At 38.7% G+C, this 19,163-nt stretch overlaps 1 protein-coding gene across 3 annotated transcripts in view; it reads left to right on the forward strand.

Annotated features, from left to right (window-relative positions):
* LOC122550048 (myosin-IIIa-like) overlaps window positions 1–19,163 on the forward strand; it is a 284,716-nt gene that overhangs the window by 211,153 nt on the left and 54,400 nt on the right. For 2 of the 3 annotated variants that reach the window (XM_043690481.1, XM_043690483.1), the window contains exons 6-7: window positions 15,810–15,886; window positions 18,270–18,415. In XM_043690481.1, the coding sequence (XP_043546416.1) occupies window positions 15,810–15,886; window positions 18,270–18,415 (223 nt within the window). Of the gene's footprint in view, window positions 1–15,809; window positions 15,887–18,269; window positions 18,674–19,163 lie in introns of those variants that run through there. The other variant, XM_043690484.1, reaches the window with a different exon arrangement.

The raw sequence follows: 19,163 nt of genomic DNA on the forward strand, positions 1-19,163 counted from the left end.
ACCTTCTTTGCTGTCCACTACACCTCCAATTTTTATTACTTCATTGGATATGGGATCACTGTTAGCTCACTTCATTGTATGTTGTGGGAGATTTTCCAGAAGGTGCTGTTCACAGGTAAAATTGATCACTTCTAAAAAATGCTGCTGCTGATGGGTGTGGATGCTGTTTTTTCCTTTGAAGAGAATCTTTCAATCATGAAGTTAAAATGGTGGTCAGATAAGAGTGCAAAAATTCAAGTCATGGATGGCACACACACCTTTTTCAAGACAAGTAAAGAGATTATGGGCTCTTAACACATGATCTCCCCTAAAAAAAAATTATTATCATGAGCAATATTTGAATATTGAAGAGTGGAAGTTGGTGACATTCAGTTAGTGTGGAAGTGACTGCACTTTCTAAATAGTTCATTGGTTGTCAAGCATTTTGACATGCCCCTTGGTTGGGAAAAGATGTATAAAAAGGCTAAACTTTTCCTTTCTGGGTAAATATATAGCAGTGTAGTATTAAGAGTGGAATTAAAGCTAGGGAATACTCTAGTTAATAGAAGCCTATAGCCCAGATTGTCACTTCTGTAGTCATTGTGAATCATGTCTTCAGAATATGTCTGTCAGTTGACATTAAAGGAAATGCTTTTTGATTCTTGTAGATAGAATCATTGCCATAACTGAGCATTGTTGCCTAAAATTGTATTGAAAAATGAAAAGAAACTGTAATCCTGCTTCAGTCTTGTTACTGTTCTTGCAGTCTATATTTAACATATTTTAAAATAAATTAACATGGACCTTACACTAAGTACTGAAACCTATGACTAAAATACATATGTTCGCTAGAGACAGAAAGCATTTTAAAAGTGTCATTAACAAAGGGGCAATACAACTATAGCAAGATGAGAGAACCAATCAATGATAGATCATCAGATTGTTTTAAAAAATCTCTGAATTTGATAAGTGTTTGCTTTCACTTGACTTACAAATTACGTGCCTGACGGGACTGAATCCTTGATGAACATTCAGTGACATCATTTTGCTATACAACAGGAATTCAGTCAAAGCCCACGGAAATGCCAGTAAATGGTCCAGAATTTACACTCTATAATCACAGACTATGTTTAAACGGTTGCTCACAAATTGACTTCTGCATGGTTTCCACAGTATTAAATATCACTTCATCTTAACCAATAGAACAAAACATACTTTTGTATCCACCATTAACATAGTAGGTTGAGAATAGACACAGTTTATGTGCTTTTGGTCATTTTTGAACAAGATCTGTCTTCAAATTCTGTCTGCTTTGGCTTTCCTCACTTTATCATGTGAGCAGTATCTCAGCTATGAGGTATTGATGACGCACAGATTACATGGGTGGCTGTACATTTGTATTAAATTTCTGGGACACACAATATGGAATTGCAGAGTACTATGCTACAGGAAACATGAATTCAAATTAAAGATGTCATGTGTCAGTGATTTCTCATACCTAGTATTCAGCATTCAGTTTTTTGCAGCATGTATTGTTCAGTATCTCAGTTAGCACCTTTTGTTGCTTATGTTGTTATGGCAGATATTTAAACTCAAACCCGACATTCACATCATGAAGAAAATCTACACAGAAAACAAATGTTCTACTAGTTGATGATGGGAGAGTTAAACTAACTCACATACTGTTAAAGCAACAGGAATTTCAATTCAATTATTTATCTATTTATTTATTTAAAAATCTAATTCTGTGATGGCCAAAGGCTAAATTGAAGCAAGCTTTGCAATTAATCATTCGAATCAAACTACAGTGGGTCGAAAGAACAAAATAGTGGTATGTATCTTTGGAACAAGCTACACCTAGACCATGCTGGGGTCAGAGTTTTTGAATACATTGTAACTAGGGAATTAGACAGAGTTTTAAAGTAAACAGTGCAGGCGTAAACCACGGAGGCAAGGGATCAAGTGTGAAAAGGCATATCAATGAGTAGAGATAAGCTAAAAGAACAAAATAGTAATATGTGAAATGAGGGTCAGAGAATGCCAGGAAGAGACAAACAGAAAATAAACCTCAGAATACACCAGTAATCTAGACTAGATGTTGCAAAGATAATAAAATGACAAAATTAAAAATTCAGTGTCTGAATTCTGTGCAGCATTCACAACAAAACAAATGAATTAATGCACTCAATGAAGGAAATAAATATAGTCTGATTGCCATTCCAGGCTGACAGGATCGGGTTCTGAATATCAAGGGAGATATCAAAGGAGGAAGCAAGTTAAGGATGGAGATGCAGCACTGTTAATCAAGGTTGACAATTACACAATAGTCAGAGATGATGTGGTTTCAGGAAACCTGGATGTGGAAATAGTTTGTGTAGATGGGAGGAATATCTGAGGAAATAAATCACTTGTGGCAGTGATCTACAGACCCCTCCCCCAACAGTTATCCCAATATGGGTAAAAAAATGTACAAGAAAAAAATATTGTATGTTGTGATAAATGGTTGGCAACAATCATGGATGATTTTAATCTACATTTAATGTGGAAATATGGATTGGCAATCGTAGCCAGGATGAGGAATTCATTGAATGATTTCTATCTAGTATCTTAGAGCACTGCTTCTGAAACTGAACAGACAGATATCCAAGCATGGCAAATAGAACCAGGAAAAGGCTATCCTACCCATCAAGCCTGCTTCATTCAACATGATCATGACTAAACCTCAATTTCAATCCCAAATGCCTACTCTCTCCCCATACCTTTTAACATCTTTACCTGTAGGAATCTGTCTGTTTCTTTTTTAAATGTATTCAGTGACTTTGTGTTGATAGCCTTCTGTCATATATAATTCTATAGATTTACCAACCTCTGAGTAATGATATTTCTCTTCATCTCTGTCCAAATGGCCCATCACATTACCTGAGACCTTGTTGTGGAAACCACCTTGGCAATGGGAAATATCATTCCTGCATTCAGTCTTCTTGCTCCCTCAGAATTGTATCTGCTTCAATAAGATTCTCCCTCTTTCTTCCACACTCCAGTGAACATTGACCCAGTCAACCAAATCTCTTCATAAACAACAAAAACTGCCGTCCTAGGGATCAGACTGGTGAACCTTTGCTGCACTCCCTCTATCACAAGTACATCTTTCTTTGGTAATAAGATCCAAACAGTAGTGTGTTCCCACCAAAGCCCTGTGCAGCTGCAGTGAGACTTCCTTGCTTCTCATGCTCTGAATGATGATTTGCTATCTAAATTGTTTGCTCTACCTGCATGCTGTCATTCAGTGACTGGTGTACAAGAACACCCAGATTTGTTGTGACTTCAACTTTTCCCAATCTAAATAATACTTCTAAGATAATACTTTTAAAATTATACTCTGCTATTCTGTTTTTCTTACTGAAGTGAACTTGGTATTTGTAATGGGACAGGATTAATTCATGAGTAAATGGAGCCCTAGGTAGCAGTGGGTAAGAATATGGTTAAATTATACATTATAATGGAAATGTCTGGAATGAGTGGGCTGTCTTTTGAGGATAGCATAGACAGACTAGGCTTTTTTTCCCCTGGAGTATGGAACAGTGGGAAGTGACTTGATTGAAATATGTTAGGTCCTGAATGATCTTGACAAGAAGAACATTGAAATGATGTTTCCCTTGTGAGTAAGTACAGCACTGGGGGGCACAGTTAAAAAATTAGGGGTTGTCCTTTTAGGAGAGAGATGGGAAGAAAGCTTTTCTCTAAGAGGGTTTTGAGAGTTCTGGACATGTGTTCAGGGGCTGAATGGTCTAATTCTGATTTTGTTCATATGTTGGAATAATCTATTGATAGTCATGCAGAGTGTAATTGTCTTTTAAGTTTCCCCATTGTGTGGACGAGAAGTGGTATTGGGCTATTTTCAAACCTTGTCCTTTCTCATTTTAATTCAGTTAGTTGTTTTGAATTCTGTAGCTGCTAACCTCTGAGATGTACCTGCAAGTAACAAATAGAGAAATTTACAGTTTAGCAAGAATATCACAAAAGAATTGCAGAGTTGATCATGTCTGACTCGAGTTGCTCCAGACCACAATTGCATAATGCATCCGATTAACTATATAATTCAAACAGAGAAGGATTTTGCAGCTGTTTTTCTGAACCTGGTGATTGGCTTAACATTGCTGCTTTGTGACTCTGCTCAGCCACATTCTAGTACAAGCAACTAAAAAATGTGTCAATAATTAAGAGATCTTCACTGGAAAGTGAATAACATTTCAGCTTCTGAAGCATGTAAAGCCATTTATTTGGCTGTTTAACAATAGATCTGATATGTACATTCTATTTTAAATTTCAAACAAAAATAAAGTACTGCAGGTGCTGTTAGTTTGAAATAAAAACAGAAAGTGCTGGAGACAGTCTGCTGGTTTGGCAGTATCTATGGAGATAGAGATAATGTTTCCAAGTCCAGTATAACTGTACTTTGGAACAGTTTTCAATCAGCCTGAGTAAATATCCCAACAGCCTAATGGATTGTGATGCCAATAAGTGACAAGTTTCAGAAGGCCAGCTTGCATTGAATGAAACAGTACGTGCCCTGTCTGGAATTAAGTATATTTGATGTCTTCAGACTAATTGTGAAGTTGTTCAAATAGGTTTCCATAAGTACAAAAGTAATACTGTTTTTAAATGAGGATATTATCACTATAGGATCATAAGGTAAGAAATAGAAACAGGAGTAGACCATTTGGTCATCAAGCGTGATCTGCCGTTCAATGTGGTCATGGCTGATCAGGCTGAGGCCTTCACTTCACTCTCCTGCCAGACCCCATAGCCCTCTGCTTTCTGTTGAACAATGTCAGTACCAACATCAAATTCATTAACACAGGGCATAAATAATTTAGATCCTTCAATCCCTGCAGCACTCCACTAGTTAGAGTTTACTAACCTCAAAATAATCCTTTTATCATAGCTCTCCTGCTAGTTAGCCAATCCTCTAAGCTAGTATGTTACTCACAACACTGGGAGCTCTTACCTTGTGTACCTTTTATGAGGCACCTTCCCAAATGCATTTGGAAATGAAATACACTACATCTATCTTTTCCTCTTGATACTCCATGTGTATTGCATCCTCAAAGAACTGTAATAAATTCATCCTTGTTTCTTTTTCATAAAACTCAGTTGCCTCTACCTGGGGTGGGGTGGGGGCGGTGGTTGGGGGTGTTGACTGGGTGGGTGGAGAGAGGGTTGGATTTTATTATCTCTATTAGGATTTTGTCACTGCAGCCTTCGTCATGGATTCCAGCAATTTCCTAATGATGGATGTTAGACTAACTCATCTATAGATTCCTGCTCTCTGGATCTCTCCTTTCTTGAAGGAGACTTTATATTGTGGTTTCTAATTTGTTAAAGTATTTCCAGGATCTTGGGAACTTTCAAAGATTACAACTGATGCATGCACTATTTCTGCAGCCACTTCTTTTAAAACTCTGAAATGCAGGCTTTCAATTTGAGGGCATCTATCTGCCTTTCGTCTATTAGTTTTCCAGATACTTTAGTGATAAACATTGTTTTATGTTTCTGCCTCGCTTTTGCCCCTGGATTTTTGTACCTTCAGGGACACTTCTATGAGCGATGCAAAATATTTGTACAAAGACCCTTCTATTCATGTTTTTCCCACTATTGATCCTTCAATCTCATCAGCTGAGGGATCAATGTTTAGTTTAGTGACTCTCTTCCTTTTTGTATACTGTTATATGTCTGTTTTAATGTTCTTCGTTAGTTTATGGATTTTAATTTATAGAATCATAGAGATGTACAGCATGGAAACAGACGCTTCAGTCCAACCCATCCATGCCGACCAGATATCCCAACCCAATCAAGTCTCACCTGCCAGCAGCGGGCCCATATCCCTCCGAACCCTTCCTATTCATATACCCATCCAAATGCCTCTTAAATGTTGCAATTATACCAGCCTCCACCACATCCTCTGGCAGCTCATTCCATACACGTACCACCCTCTGCATGAAAAAGTTGTCCCTTAGGTCTCTTTTATATCGTTCCCCTCTCATCCTAAACCTATGCCCTCTAGTTATGGACGCCCCGACCCCAGGGAAAAGACTTTGTCTATTTATTCTATCCATGTCCCTCATAATTTTGTAAACCTCTATAAGGTCACCCCTCAGCCTCCGACGCTCCAGGGAAAACAGTCCCAGCCTGTACAGCCTCTCCTATAGCTCAAATACTCCAACCCTGGCAACATCCTTGTAAATCTTTTCTGAACCCTTTCAACAACATCTTTCCGATAGGAAGGAGACCAGAATTGCATCCAATATTCCAACAGTGGCCTAACTAATGTCCTGTACAGCCACAACATGACCTCCCAACTCCTGTCCTTGCATTTATCTAAATTAAACTCCATCTGCCACTTCTCAACCCATTGGCCCATCTGGTCCAGATCCTATTGTAATCTGAGGTAACCCTCTTCGCTGTCCACTACACCTCCAATTTTGGTGTCATCTGCAAACTTACTAACTGTAACAAAAATTTCTCCCTCCATATTTTCCTTTTAGCCATTCTATAATGTTCATTCAAATTTTCCAGTCTTTGACTTACTCATTTGTATTTATTTTTTAGTTAGATTCTATCCTAAGCTTTCCTGAGAAATACCAGAAAAATGGAAAAATGGCAGTAAAAATGCTTTTTTGAGTTCAATTTCTTTTCAGAAGTGTTCCAATGTTTAATTGCATTAAACCAATCATGTCTGTTAAAAAATATGAAGAACTCGCAGAACTCATCTGACAGTCAGTATGAATTTGATAGGCTACAATAAGATTACTGTGTTATGATATAGTAAACATGCTTTACATTTACACCTATAAGTTGTATTGACTTTGCATCAGAATAGTTTTTGGCAATTTCTTTAAGAACTAGTCAATGTCAATGTGTTAAGACTGGAGAATTACAATAATCATTTAGCAGCAAGCATATTTCCTGTAAAGTTCAGGTTTTTAATATACATCTAGGCTCCATTCTGGTACTCCTTAGTAAACCCAAAAACACAGGGAGTTCTAACATATCTATATGAAAATGCTTTTTACTACAACTTATTTATTCACTTCCACATTTTTATTTATGACTACATTTGTATTTAACGTGCAACCTTTATGTGAAAGAAACATCACCATTCCTTCTGAAAATCCTCACAACTATTCATAATATTTGCAACTATTAGAGGTCTGGTGGAAAAAAAAGCAACTAAGCTACAAATATGTGAATTTAAATTCATGGTGGTTGTGCCAAAGTTCTGCTTCACGATTTGCGTGAAACATTTTGACAAATTATTACTCGATATCATAAGATTGTCATTATGAAACAATTCAGGAGGACTTTTCAATTTGTCATTTTTCTTAAGTTTTGCTTCAATGATATTTTGGTAGAATGTCATTTACTTTATTCAAGAAAATCTTTTTACTTTCTTAATTATACTATATTTGCATTCAGTCCCTACTGAATGCAAATATAATCCCCATTTTCTAGCCACTGACTTCATTCCCCTTCCTGACTACTATCCTGAGACAGGACCAAATCTTTGTTATCCTTGATAATGAACCAAACTTTGAATTATTTATCCTTTCCATCATAAAGTCCTCCTAGCTCTACTAATGTAACATTATCCACATTCACCCAATCTCAGCTCATCTGCTGATGAAAGCCTCATTTATGCAACTACAATCCACTATCCTAATGCTCTCCACGCTAAGGTGTTTGTAAATTTCAGCACATCCAAAACATTACCACCTTTAAGCCAACTCAAACCAATTCGCCCATCATCCCTATGCTCACTGATGATCATGCAATGCATCAATTTTAAAATTCCTAACTTCATTTTCAAATCCCTCCTTGATGCTTGCCTTCACTATCAATTCAACCTGTTTCTCCACCCACACCCAACGACCTCCACTGGAATTTGTTGCCTTCTTGAACCTGGACAGACACGCACTCAGTGCTCTGATGAAGGGAGTTCCTAGAATTTGACTCAATATATTGAAGGTTTGGCAATATGGGTCCAAATTAGGATGGCTTGTGACTTAGAAGGGAACCTACAAATGGCAGTATTTCCATGTTTGTGTTGCTTTTGTCCTTCGAGGTTGTCGAGGTCATGTAACTGCTTCGCTAGTTAATTTCTTTGGTGTAGACAATTATTTCTGGCCAGGAAAGTGAAAGAGAATATTCTTTTCTCCATATTTAAGAAGATGATCTACAAAAGTCAATAATGTGATCTTTAAGGCAAGTTAAATATGCCTTCTTTTTCAAACTGAATATGAAAAAGCCTTTTCTCCCCAAACCCTAAGAGACTCTCAGCAGGTCTGACAGTATCTGTGGTGAGAAAAACAGACTTAACCATTTCGAGTCCAATATGACTCTTCCTTGGAAGAGGATCCATAAAACCAGTTTTCCAAATCAAACTCAAAGGATTGGACTTTCCCTCTAGAAGAGAGGAATCAAGAATCAGCATTCTACATTTTACAATTAAATTAACCACTTGCTAATCCAACTTTCATGAATTCCAAATTAAAACCGAGGATATTCCTGAATGTAATGTCATTTTAGTGATCATTCTTGCTCCTAATATAATTATGGTGCATAGAGGTAGTTAGCATTAAACTTCTACATCTTCCAATGAACTGGAATTAATTTTTAATCTCCTTCTGTTTAAGTCTTAGATTCTGTTGATTGTTTTGAATGTCTTTTCTTAAGCAGAATGAGATACATAACGTGGGAATTAACTGGGAGGAGCTACAGAGGAAAGTTGTGTAAAGGAACTGAAATACCATTAAGTTTAAATAGTAATATCATGAGTGAGAATGCCTGGATTACTGAGAACAGTAATAATAAAAGGGATCATTTTCGAACTTCAGTTCCGGAAATTTTTGATTAATGTTTCTGAATCTGGTGTCATTAAGGACTTAGGGAAAATATACCAAAATTTGCAAATGTTTTCTTTTAAATATGTCACCAAAAAGTATTATTTTTCTCCACAATCTGTCTTGCATGTTGGAATATAGGCTTAGTCCAGCAAGTTCATGTTTAAGTTTACCTCGGTTTCACACATTGTTTAATGAACCCAACTCTCCAGAGAATCCACCTGCTATTTGCTACTCCCATGAGAATTCAGGCTCCGTGCATGTTCCCTGTTTTGGAAAATCACCACAACTGTGCCCTTAGAGCAGTCAGTTGATTATTTGCTGTAAATAATATGTTGCGGCACAATCTAATGCAGTATCACTTGACGACATCATTCGTTGTTTTAATACATGTATGCATGCTCAGTCCGACTGGACGGTTGGAAACAATTCTGCATTCATCTTGGGTGTTAGTGAAGAAAGTGAAAACTTTTGTGGCTATATATTGTCCATGATGTGGTGGAACTTATCAGATCATTGGAGTAACCACTAAAGGACAAGTATCTGCAGGTAGGTTGGAAAAATCCAAGTGGGAAGTATTCTCCATGGAGAAATTTTGAAGAGTGTGGAGAACTCTATGTTACCTTACTTCATAATTGCAGGAATTCCATTTTGTTTGTGTATGTGGCCATGTTTATGATTTGTTAGATAAAAACTTGATTGCATTTTTCCATAGACGATATAGGAAATCATGCAGGACGAAAAATGCGGTGAAGCTTAACAGTGTATTGCAGCAAATATAATACATGTTATAAACTGTTCTTCTCCCAATATCAATGTGAGAATTTGCCTGGATATCTCGGTTTCGCTTGGGGAGTGAAGCATAGAAGGACTAACGAAATGTTTTCTGTCAAAGTGGTATCACATGCTGTGACATGATGTTGTATTTCCATAGGACTTACCTTAATGCACTGTGTGCTTGGTGAACCTTTTTCACTTTTTGACAAACAATTTGCTTTATGGAAGCCCTTTCATGAAGGCTGACCTGCTGATGAAATCTGCTCATTTCTTCCCACCACAATATTGTGACGGAGGGAGAGGGCTGTGGTCAAAATTAAACAAAATCTGTAATACAAGTAGTAAGGGAAGTTTAGGCTAACTCGTAAAAATGAACTTTACAATATCCTGATATGGTGTGTGCATACCAACTTCTAAAAAGAAATCAAGTATTCTTCTCTTCTTTAGAGAGTTTGTTACTTTGCACATACCTAGAGTATTAGGGATGATGTGCATGACTAGCATTAATTACCCTTCACTAATTGTTCAGAAGGAGGAGTGTGGCAGTGTCCTTCTTGAATTAGCTGGGTGACATGTTTCAATTCATAATTACAGATCAATCACATTTATGGGGTCTGGAGACATGTACAGGCCAGACTGAGTAAAGGTGGCAGGTTACCTTCCCAAAAAGGACATGAGTAAAGTAGATGGGTTTTTAGAACAAACTAACAGTTTCATGTTTATCTTGACTGAACCTAATTTCTTGAACTGAATTCAAATTCTCAAACTTGAAATTAAGATTTGAACTCCCCTTCTCTGGATTATAAATCCAGTAACATAACCATGATATTCGTCATCCCTAAATGTATCCTCCGAACCGTGCTGATGCTGCTCTTCAGTCAACTAAAACCTCGCTATTCATTTCCCTTTCTGTGCAAAATCTATTGCCCTTTTTACACAGTATCCAAAATGTCTCAATTCTTGTGCAGTCACTAGAGTGATTAAATATAGATTTTATTTTTACGGCGAAGCAATCTATTGAGTACATTTTATTTGAAATCCAGATTCCACTCTAATCATGTCAACTGTTTGCTGTAAGTGGCACAAATCAAATGACCTCAGATGTACATTAAGTGGCATGTCAAAAATGATCTGCTTTCCATTTTACTTGATAGGCATCTTAATGTCAAAACTGGATGATGCTCAGCTTGAAAGTACTACAAAGCAAAACACATTGTTTTGTAAAGAAAGTTCAGTATTAAGATCATCAGATTATACGTTACAGCCCCAAAAGGAATATGATTGAAGTAGATTTGTTACTGTCATACAGTCAGTTATAGATGGCGATGGTCAATGTAGTGCAATTATACCCATCTCCAGAACATTCAATGTCAAATATTTAGGCTCGTCCATGCTTTTGTGCCAAAAGCAGAAGAGAAACCTAATAATGCCTTCATGCAAGCTCTAAATCAAAAATGAAAATAATATTAGATGGAATGATGCCAGGGCCCAGCATGACTTTAGGAGTTCAAGTGTTACAAGTATTCTTCGTAAAAGTTGGATTAGGTCTGGTAAAACACCAAGTAGGCACTTAGAGGAAATGCTTGTGGTTTTGGACAGTGCTAATCTGCTGTATAGTTCTTGGCCATTGGGTTTATTTAGCCTTAGGGAATTTAGATAAATGTGAGGTGTTGCACTTTGGTAAGGCAAACCAAGGGCAGGACTTACAGGGTTAATGGTAGGGCCCAGGGGAATGTTGCCGAAAAAAGAGACCTAGAAGTGCAGGTTCATAGTTCCTTGAAAGTGGGATCACAGGGAGATAGGATAGTGAAAAAGATGTTTGGCATGCTTGCCTTCATTGGTTAGAGCATTGAAGATCGAAGTTGAGATTTCATATTATGCTTGTACAGGACATTGGTTAAGCCACTATTAGAATACCACATTCAATTCTGGTATCCCTGCCATAGGAAGGACGTTGTGAAACTTGAAATGATTCAGAAAAGATTTACAAGGGCATTGCCAGGATTGAAGCATTTGAGCTATGGGGAGAGGCTGAATAAGCTGGGGCATCTTTTTCCCTGGAGCATTGCAAGCTGAGGGGTGACCTTATAGAGGTTTATATAGTTGTGAGAGGCATGGATAGAGTGAATATCTTTTTCTGAGTGTAGGGGTTTCCAAAACTAGAGGACATAGGTTTAAGGTGAGAGGACAAAGATTTATAAAGGACCTAAAGGCTAACTTTTTCACACAGACGTTGGTATGTATATGGAATGAGCTGCCAGGTGAAGTGTTGGGGGCGGGTACAATTACAACATTTAAAAGGCATCTGGATGGGTATATGAATAGGAAGGGTTTCGAGGAATATGGACCAAGTGCTGACAAATGGGAGTAGGTCAGATTGGGATGTCTTGTCAGCACAGTTGAGTTGGACTGGAGGGTCTGTTTCCGTCCTGTTTGAATCTATGACTCTAAGTGAAAGAAGCCTGTGGAGATTTTGGACAGAATTGTGGAGAACTGGACAGAAACAGCCTGAGTGACATCGACTGTCATGAGGTTTGTGGTGGAATTTGACAAGCAATCTGGGAAGGTCTATCCTGACATCAGGAGGACCTTGCTGCATCTTTTTCTTACTTTTCATAAGCTGTGAGGTGAGTTTCTCACTAGACAGCAGCAAGTTACTAATTAAAGAGATTATTGCTTGTTAAGCATTTGTTGGTAGCCCAGCGAGCTAATAATATTGTGTTTACTTAACATCATTAATATTCATCTTGCTATCTTACCAAACTCACCAAACAAGTTGAATGGCAAGAAAACTCATCACAGAAGCCAGAGCAGGTAGATTCATCTTCCTGCTTATAGCAGTAAACTGGTACCAACATGTCACGGGTGCTGGGCACAGTCACATCACGTCCATGGACATTGGCATCTGATATGTAGTGCCTCTAAGCATCCTCACAACTTCAATCCATTTAAAAGATACTTCTACATTTCAATGCCACACCTCCAGCTGCACAGGTACCTATCAGGGACTCAGTGCAATCAGGGACAAGCATCTGGCTCATTGGACTGGACCAGGCTGTATCTCTGAGCCCTTTGATAACTATCATCGTGGACTCCCAGTGCCAGCCTACCTGGACACTCTTGGCATCCCTGCTTTGCCTTTTTACGCAGTTCGCCCTCTTCCATTGATACTGGCTCATGTTACTTCTGTCTTGCTTTACTGTTTATTGCAAACACAGAGGAAGGAATTAAAAACAGAAAGTGCTGGAGAAATGCAGCAGCTCAGGCAGAATATGCAGTGAGAGGAAAACAGAGTTAATGTCTCAAATCCAAAACTTTTCTCACAAAGTCAGGAAACTTTTCAGGTTGTCCACAAGCCTCAGTCAAGTAATGGTAAACTGTGTTTGCTCCAGGAGTCTCCTGGAGGCTTGGAAATGGTCATTCAATCACTCAGGGATGGTCTCCACATAAGGGGTGGAGGGGAGCAGCAGAATGTCAAAACTCACCATCCTTCCAGGGTCTTTCAGCCCTACTGGGGGTCAGTTTTCCACTGAGAATAAAAGAAATGGGCTATTACAGGGGAGTAAAGTGGGTGGCACACTTGGTATTTTTGGTGAGCTGGCACTACAGAGACCATATGGTGTTAGTGGTATGATGAGTGACGGCAAGTAAGGGAAGATATTGCAGGTATTACTGACAGCGTTGGAGCTTGAGCTTTGGTGGGAGGTGGGTACAGTACCAGAGAGAGAGAACGAGTGTGAGATATTGGAAAGAAGGTGCTACTGGCAGACTGGGAGGATGACATTGACCTTCTTTCCAGACTGCTGTGCATTCCTTCAGATAACTGTGGGTGCTTTAACTGTGGCTGGAATGGTCTGGAGTGTTGCCCTTCATGTGGTTCCTGGTGCTACCTTTCCACAATTTGGTCCTACAGGAGCTCCAGGTCCCTGTCTGCAAAGTGGGTTGACTGTTTCCCCCTGTAAACCATGTCAGGGCAAATGTCAGGAACCATACAGAGCAGCTCTGAGCTGACAGCTGTCGAGGTGCTCAACAGGTTTTTAAAGATTGCACAGGTGAAAGGGATGCCAGTAAGTACCAGGATATCCGGAGTGATGCGTTGTTCTGGAAGTGTTGTGGTAAGGTGGGGACAGAATCAGGTATGAGTGATGCCATGGGATAAGATAGATAGCTTATGAGGTGTCTCTGGTAAGCTATGTCTAGAAAACTCACTAGATCTTACAGCAGAAATCCCTCCATAAAACCCGTCACTGCTCAGACTTAGCCAAGGGAATGCAAACTCCAGTCTTTTAGCTCTGTAGTTGTTGATGTTGTCACTTCTGGAGCATTATTTTCTTAAACATTGCAAAAAGGATACTAGAAGTTGGAGCTTTTAATCTTGCACTCATCAAAACAAACGGGCTTGAGAAAAGATTATTCTGGACGGCAATAATACAAATAGCAAACGTAACTTCACACTGCAATGGAAAATTGCCTTTTTCCTTTGATTGTTGTTAAAAATAGAACATAGTTTCCTCCATTGTCAAATGTTATCAGAATGTTCTGTCTTGAAACTAAAGCATAAGAATTGACTTTGTACTCACATTAACTACACTACTAACATTAGAAATTGCCTCCATTGATGATAATTCAGTTCCCTCACATGTTAGTCTCATTGCTATAGAATTGTACAGTGCAAAGGAGAATGTGCAGCCCATCCTGCCTATACTAGCACTTAAATAGTGCGATTCCAAAATTGTTCCCTCTTATATGTAAATTTCTCCAATAATACCATCAACATTCAACAGAAGAGCAGTCGACGGTGATCTATATGGACTTCAGTAAGGCGTTCGACAAGGTTCCCCATGGGAGACTGGTTAGCAAGGTTAGATCTCATGGAATACAGGGAGAACTAGCCATTTGGATACAGAACTAGAAGACAGATGGTGGTGCCGGAGCCTTGTTTTTCAGGTTGGAGGCCTGTGACCAGTAGTGTGCCACAAGCATCAGTGCTGGGTCCACTACTTTTCGTCCTCTATATAAATGATTTGGATGTGAACATAAGAGATATAGTTAGTAAGTTTGCAGATGACACCAAAATTGGAGGTGTAGTGGACAGCGAAGAAGGTTATCTCAGATTACAATAAGATCTTGATCAGATGGGCCAATGGGTTGAGGAGTGGCAGATGGAGTTTAATTTCGATAAATGCGAGGTGCTGCATCTTGGGAAAACAAATTAGAGCAGGAGTTATACACTTAATGGAAAGGTCCTCAGGAGTGTTGCTGAACCTGGAGTGCAGGTTCATAGTTTCTTGAAAGTAGAGTCACAGGTAGACAGGATAGTGAAGAAGGCATTTGGTATGCTTTCCGTTATTGGTCAGAGTATTGAATATAGGAGTTGGGAGGTCATGTTGTCACTGTACAGGACGTTGGTTAGGCCACTGTTAGAATATTGTGTGCAATTCTGGTCTCCTTCCTATCAGAAGGATGTTGTGAAACTTGAAAGAATTAAGAAAAGATTTACAAGGATGTTGACAGTGTTGGAGCATTTGAGCTATAGGGAGAGGCTGAACAGGCTGGGGCTGTTTTCCCTGGAGCGTTGGAGGCTGTGTGGTAACCTTATAGAGGTTTATAAAATCATAAGGGACAAGGATAGGATAAATAGACAAAGTCTTTTCCCTGAGGTGGGGGAGGCCAGAACCAGAGGGTTTAGGGTGAGGGGGGAAAGATATAAAAGAGATCTAAGGGGCAACTTTTTCATGCAGAGGATGGTGCATGTATAGAATGAGCTGCCAGAGGAAGTGGTGGAGGCTGGTACAATTGCAACATTTAAAAGGCATCTGGATGGTTATGTGAATAGGAAGGGTTTGGAGGATCTGGGCCAAGTGTTGGCAAATGGGACTAGATTGGGTTGGGATATCTGGCCACCATGGACGAGTTGGACTGAAGGATCTGTTTCCGTGCTGTACATCTCTGTGACTCTATGACTGTAACTGTACAGGACAAAAATGATTTTAAAATTAATCACAATTTTTCTTTAACTGTTTGATTTTCTTTTAAAAAGTTGCTAAAACTCATTCTTGTAACAGTGATACAAGGTGCAGTCAGTCTGAGGAGTGCTGTCGGGCTATATGTCAGCTTCACTTCATGATAATATTGGTCTAATTCCTGTACTAGGTGTTTCAGCTCAGTTAACTAGCACTCGCCTGCGTTGCAACACATCTGTTGGAACCCCCTTCTGGATGGCCCCAGAGGTATGTAAGAAAACTCAAAGGACAGCCCCTAATTGCGTCATTACCCAACCCTTGAGTGCTGGTTTCTGTGCATTAATATTTGTTCTTTCTAACTGTATTGCTACATTCACAGCTTTTCAGTGTAATCACCTTCATAAATGTATTACTGTTTATATATATTTGAATAATGAACAAAATGCATCAGTTGACAATGTCAAATTAGTTAGTTGTGTCAGTGAAAATTAATGTAAGAACTAAAAATGTATTCCAGGTGTCCTTTCATCCAGGTTTTTGGTTACACAGTCTGACGTTTTGTTAGCTCTCAGCCTTCTCTCTTTACTAGTGACTTTAAATGGAGTGCTGAGGATTTGTTTGTGAGGATTTGTAAACCCAGGCACAAATAAAATCAGATTATCACACAGTTTCATGCCAAACCAGATTTCAATCACATCTGTTGTGAGATATACTTTGTCACATTTCACGTTAGTGGCTCAAGGAGAGGGAGAAAAATACCTTACTTGAATCTACATTGCATAATATAAGCACCAATTGTTAGTCCTACCATAAAACTAACTACCTCACTAAATAGAAGTCTATTTAGAATATCCCAGGTAGGGCATAATTCAAATGTCCCTAATATTTTGACTTAATAGACTTCTCACAATGTTGGCTGGTGACATCACCTCAATGTCTACCATGCACATCATCAAGTCACAGAAGAAAACATTCTGCATTCTACATTTCCCTTGCAAACCTGAAATTTACAACATGTCATTTTATGGGTCAGCAGTCAACCATGATCATCAAAAGTATAAGAGAGCAATTTAGAATTCCTTTATATGTGCTCTTCCCGAAGGCAGGTCCTTAGTTCATTGTCCGCTGAGGTTTCATCCTGAGCTACTTTCTTTGCCGATTTTTTATTGGTGATTCATCAACACTTCCAATCTCAGAGACAGGACAGAGAAGCAGGTCCCAAGTGTTCCTCAGCTAGAATTAGTATCAAATCTCTGCTGTTTATTTTATTTGGGACCACATAATAACTATCTAGCCAAATGAAACACAGAATTAAGGTAGGAGAGGGGTGGTGTTCATGTGTTGATATTAATAATGAATCTGTTAAAACATTTGTGAGCATTTTTTCTTTAGTGAGTGTAATAAAGGTAGTAGCTGAAAATGTGTTGCTGGAAAAGCGCAGCAGGTCAGGCAGCATCCAAGGAGCAGGAGAATCAACATCTCGGGCATGAGCCCTTCTTCCTGAAACATCGATTCTCCTGCTCCTTGGATGCTGCCTGAACTGCTGCGCTTTTCCAGCAACACATTTTCAGCTCTGATCTCCAGCATCTGCAGTCCTCACTTTCTCCTAATAAAGTAGTAGCCTAGTTAAAGCTTCATGCTTTCATTAAATCTATTGTAAAACATGCTAATATGTCTTTTATTAATATCGCATAGCACAGATTCAATAAGAATTCCAGTTGGATGCAAACCCTTTTATTTTCTTAATAATTCAAACAAAGTACTGTGGATGCTGGAGATCTGAAACAACAATAGAAAGTGCTAGAGAAACTCAGCAGGTCTGGAAGCATCTGTGGGGAGAAAAACAGTAACCCTTCTTTCTTTCACTTAGTTATACTTTATTTTATAATGCAAAACAAAGTAAAATACATAAGTATAGAGAGAATATTGTGTTCTTTAGTTATAGTAAGCCAAATCCATAACTAAAGGCTACAATATTTTATGTAAGTCAGTGTTAATCTAATTGGAAACCAGTGCTAAAATTACCTTCATTTGTAATACATACATATAAATGCAACTGGGACTGTTAAACAGTACAACACAATTGATATTAATAGGACTGGAAATCTTGCAGGAAAGACCTACCAATGCCACTCACACAGCCCATAATAATAAACATGTAGGGAAGTCAGGAATAATAACAGGAAATGCTGGAGAAACTAAGCAGGACTGGCAGCATTTGTGGAGAGAGAAACAGAGTGAATGTCTACAGGGTGTGGTTTCATTTTGGTCTTTGGATTTGAATCATTTACTCTGTTTCTTTCTCCATAGATGTTGCTAAACCTGTTAAGGTTTTCAAACTTTTTCATATTTTGTTTCAGATTTCCAGTATCCACAGGATTTTGCTTACATAAGAGAAGTCAGGAAATTCCGCAGTGAAGTTTGCTCAGGGGGACTGAAGTCAAGAAATTCACAGAAAAACATGTCTACTCAATATCGTCAAGCCAGCACAATTCAATTTATTTTGACAATATGTTGTGAGAGTCATGTGCAATTTAGATTTTCTGAAATATCATAAATGTTTTAAGATTAATATTCCTTTGTTAATGATAGCATTGCTACCAATACTTGCTGGTAACAAAGCCTTTATATTGGATTTCCTGACGATCAGGTAATAGCATGTGAACAACAACTGGATTCCAGTTACGATGTACGATGTGATGTTTGGTCTTTGGGCATAACAGCCATTGAACTTGCAGATGGTAACCCACCACTAACAGATCTACATCCAATGAGGGCACTCTTCAAGATACCCAGGTAATTCAATCTTGTGTGCATTGAGGTTGGTTTAACCTTTAAAATTACATCCTTGTTTTACAGCCTTTTTAGAAACATACACTGCTGCCACTTACATGCCTTACAAGTTTGTAGTTGAAAGTTTAATGTATCTATTCCTTACCACAGTATAATTCATATTGACAGAAGCACAATACTGTAAAGAGTCATTATTAAATCAGTCTCAGATTGACTTTCTTCTTCTTCTCACACTCTCTTTCATTCTTTCTCGCTGCCAGATATTCGAATGACCTAAATAATAGCAAAGCATATAGTCAGAAATAAAACAAAAATGCTGGAGAAACTCAATAAACATGGTTGATGAGTTTCTCCACTACTTTATAGTTTGATCCAAAAGACTTTAGACAATAGACAATAGACATTAGGTGCAGGAGTAGGCCATTCAGCCCCTCGAGCCTGCACCGCCATTCAATATGATCATGGCTGATCATTCCTAATCAGTATCCTGTTCCTGCCTTATCTCCATAACCCTGGATTCCACTATCTTTGAGAGCTCTATCCAACTCCTTCTTAAATGAATCCAGAGAGTGGGCCTCCACTGCCCTCTGGGGCAGAGCATTCCACACAGCCACCACTCTCTGGGTGAAGAAGTTCCTCCTGAGCTCTGTCCTAAATGGTCTACCCAGTATTTTTAAGCTGTGTCCTCTGGTTCAGCACTCACCCATCAGCGGAAACATGTTTCCTGCCTCCAGAATGTCCAATCCTTTAA

The sequence above is a fragment of the Chiloscyllium plagiosum genome, chromosome 5 (genome assembly GCF_004010195.1).
Source record: "Chiloscyllium plagiosum isolate BGI_BamShark_2017 chromosome 5, ASM401019v2, whole genome shotgun sequence".
NCBI classification, from domain to species: domain Eukaryota; kingdom Metazoa; phylum Chordata; class Chondrichthyes; order Orectolobiformes; family Hemiscylliidae; genus Chiloscyllium; species Chiloscyllium plagiosum.